At 36.6% G+C, this 3,026-nt stretch overlaps 1 protein-coding gene across 6 annotated transcripts in view; it reads right to left on the bottom strand.

Annotated features, from left to right (window-relative positions):
* LOC119582071 (vacuolar protein sorting-associated protein 13-like) overlaps positions 1–3,026 on the bottom strand; it is a 48,363-nt gene that overhangs the window by 41,876 nt on the left and 3,461 nt on the right. For all 6 annotated transcript variants that reach the window (XM_037930315.1, XM_037930316.1, XM_037930314.1 and 3 more), the window contains exons 8-14: positions 2,806–2,958; positions 2,283–2,460; positions 1,862–2,048; positions 1,200–1,294; positions 850–985; positions 366–508; positions 37–126 (exon numbers count right to left, since the gene is read on the bottom strand). In XM_037930315.1, the coding sequence (XP_037786243.1) occupies positions 37–126; positions 366–508; positions 850–985; positions 1,200–1,294; positions 1,862–2,048; positions 2,283–2,460; positions 2,806–2,958 (982 nt within the window). The remainder of the gene's footprint in view (positions 1–36; positions 127–365; positions 509–849; positions 986–1,199; positions 1,295–1,861; positions 2,049–2,282; positions 2,461–2,805; positions 2,959–3,026) is intronic.

A 3,026-nucleotide genomic window follows, 5' to 3' on the forward strand; every position in this document is an offset into this window, starting at 1 on the left:
TAATTCCCAAAATAGCCATAAAGAAACTGTCAATACCTGAGTGAATTTGATTGTTAGGAGTGCCTCTTCACTGCTGCCCTCCGCCAGAGGTGTGCTTAGAAGCCAACGATCACAGCCATCCAGATGCTGAGGCAAGAATTCACGTTTAAGCATTATTTGTCCACACATAATACTGTTAATCCCTAAAATTAAACACTAGTTGTCCTTACATAATACTGTTAATCCCTAAAATTAAATAGCAACTGTCTTAACATAATACTGTTAATCCCTAAAACTACACATTATTTGTCCTAACATAATACTGCCAATCCTTAATATCAATGTCATTCTCTTTCAAAACACCTCATAAGAACATAAATACATACCTGGACCAATACACCTCCGAGGATCACCGAGGCAGTGAGATCAAATGTGCGCTGGACCACTTCCACACTAGTTGACAAAGCTGACAGCTTCATTAGTGGTTGGTAAGTCTTCCCTGTGGCTCTCTTTAACTCAAGACTTGTCTCTGAATCACAAAATCAGTAAAGACTAGTTGTTATTTCACAATATCAGCACTAGGTAAAAGAGTTACAAACTAGAGTTCTATGATTAACTTCTCTTGAGTAAAATAAGCAAATTATGGATTTACATGCATATGAAGCAATTTTGTTCTAATACACCAGACAATCTTGGAAAAAATTACTAAAACCAAATAAGAAACCAGAATTTTAAAAACTATGCTTGACACATCACAAACATCTATCTATATAAGTTTTCTTCAGCAGCACACTACACAAATGCCTATGTCCTACACATCAAATTAGGATTCAGTGTCACGTTCACATTTTTGCCGACAGCACTGTATACCTTTCAGGGAAAAACTGAGCTCTAGTTTGGTAAACTGGGGAGTGTCCTGCGGCTGCCCATCTGGGTTAAGTTTCACCTTCTCCAAGCGAGCAATGGCTGCATCCTCCAGGATCACATTCATGTTCAGATCAGTATCCTGCAGCAAGATATTAATTCTCAAAACAAGGACAAATCATACCAGGACTTATCTGAGTCTAATTACATAATAGTACTTCAAAATAGGCAATAACCAGGCAATCAAAATACTCTCGATTTTTTTTTTTCTTAAAAAAAAAAAATAAAGAAAGGAAATCAAATGAGGTGGAAATACCAGTTTAACTTGTACAATAGTTTCCATTAAATTCACTAACCTGGTCAAAGTGATCTTCTTCATCCTCCTCTTGTTCTGGCTGTTCAGGCTGAGGTATGCTGTGTGCAATGTAGGCCAGCTGAAGAAGGCGCTCATCTGTGAGGAAACAAAATTATCTTCACAATCATATCACACTCTCCTGTGTAAAATTTTCATCCTCTAAGTTTGGTTATTCAAACTTCTGGTTTAAGGAAATGTCTGGTTATAGGAATTCTCAAATCCCACTCACTCTTATGTTTAAAAGCCAACTGTTAAATTGAATTAATTGCAGGTTTAACACAATAGCTAAAGGGCTGGAGACTTGAATACACAAATTGTGTTAATGCTTGTTTTCCTAAAATGGCCTATGAATGCTAGGGAAGATTTATATTATGGTTTATTACATAAAGAACTATACCTTTAAAATACTATATCATCTTCTTGGTATAATGTTAAAAAGTAACAAATGTGAGTTCTGGAAGTTGACATTTTAGAAAACATATATGACAACACTTGCATTTTCATACACACACTGTTAGTAGAAATCCCAGATACCAATAACAAAAAAAAGTAACAGATTTTACAGTCACAGAGTATTACATTAGACATATACTTACAAGTCAAAATGCTACCAAGTTCACAAGAAACTGAAACACAGCCAAAGGAACTCACGAGAACACCTACCTACAATAGAAAGGGTCACATTGGGTAGGGACACATTGACCTTAACCTTGGCCAAGTTAGGGTCATCTGTAAGGAGGCACTTAAGAAGATCTACATGTAGAGTGGTCGGCTGAAGAAGGTGGAGAGGCGTAGGTTCCTTTGAACTCAGAGTGGTTCTCCAGTCTTCTCCAGACATGGCTACAACAGCCTGCAATGTGAATACTTAGTAGATCACATACATTCACACTACTCAATCTAATTCCATAATATAATCATGCTGTCTTATCAAAACTCAGGAAATGTATCAACAGATATTCCATTGAAAATCTGATTACAAATTGTTTCCATTCTAAACATATTTCTGTTTTGAGGATTAGTTCAAAAGTTCTAACATTCAAGTCTTGTACGACTGCTGGACAAACAAACAAATGGCCCTTCTAACCTGTGTATCTACGAGCTCAATAGTGAAGTGGTCATATGAAGAAGACCTGACTACTTCCACAACCTCCTCCTGTGACATGCCTCGGGTCACCAGGTCAGTGAGAGCCGGAGCGTCTCTCTTTCGAGGTACTGTTTTCATTGTCATGCTACCCAGAGTCAGGACCACAGCAGAACAATCTCTGAAATGGAGAAAGAGGGGTTTAATTATCCTCAACCAACACATTTCCATCTTTACAGCATCTCTGCCTAGATATATTTTCTGATTTTTTTTTCTTCTTTTTTTATCAATTTTGAAATGACATTCGATTCTAAGAGAAGAATTATGAATAATGTCCTGCATATAATCACATTCAGATACTTGATTATAAAAAAAAATATACAAAAAAAAATCTTCATGATAAATTAAATATCTAAGCACCTGCTGAATATAAAAAGTCTAAGCATTCTACAAAAAATTCTTCAAACAGAAATTGAATCAACGACAGTCAAACTATAATAAAGAAATACACCTATTTTCCCCTTACTTGCTATACACTCCTTTCTCAGGAACAATCATATGCGAAGCTGCGATGGCAATATTCAGATCCAGTACACTGTGGTTATCAATGGCAGCCTGAAGACCAGTGACGCTTCTCTCCTTCACCACTTCCAACTGGTTTAGGGCTGCAGCCTGTAGTCTAAGATACCATGATAAAGAAACTTTTGTTAAATACCATATATAGTCCCTGAAAAAGCAGCAGTTGTG

Source organism: Penaeus monodon, chromosome 15, assembly GCF_015228065.2.
Source record: "Penaeus monodon isolate SGIC_2016 chromosome 15, NSTDA_Pmon_1, whole genome shotgun sequence".
Taxonomy (NCBI): Eukaryota; Metazoa; Arthropoda; class Malacostraca; order Decapoda; family Penaeidae; genus Penaeus; species Penaeus monodon.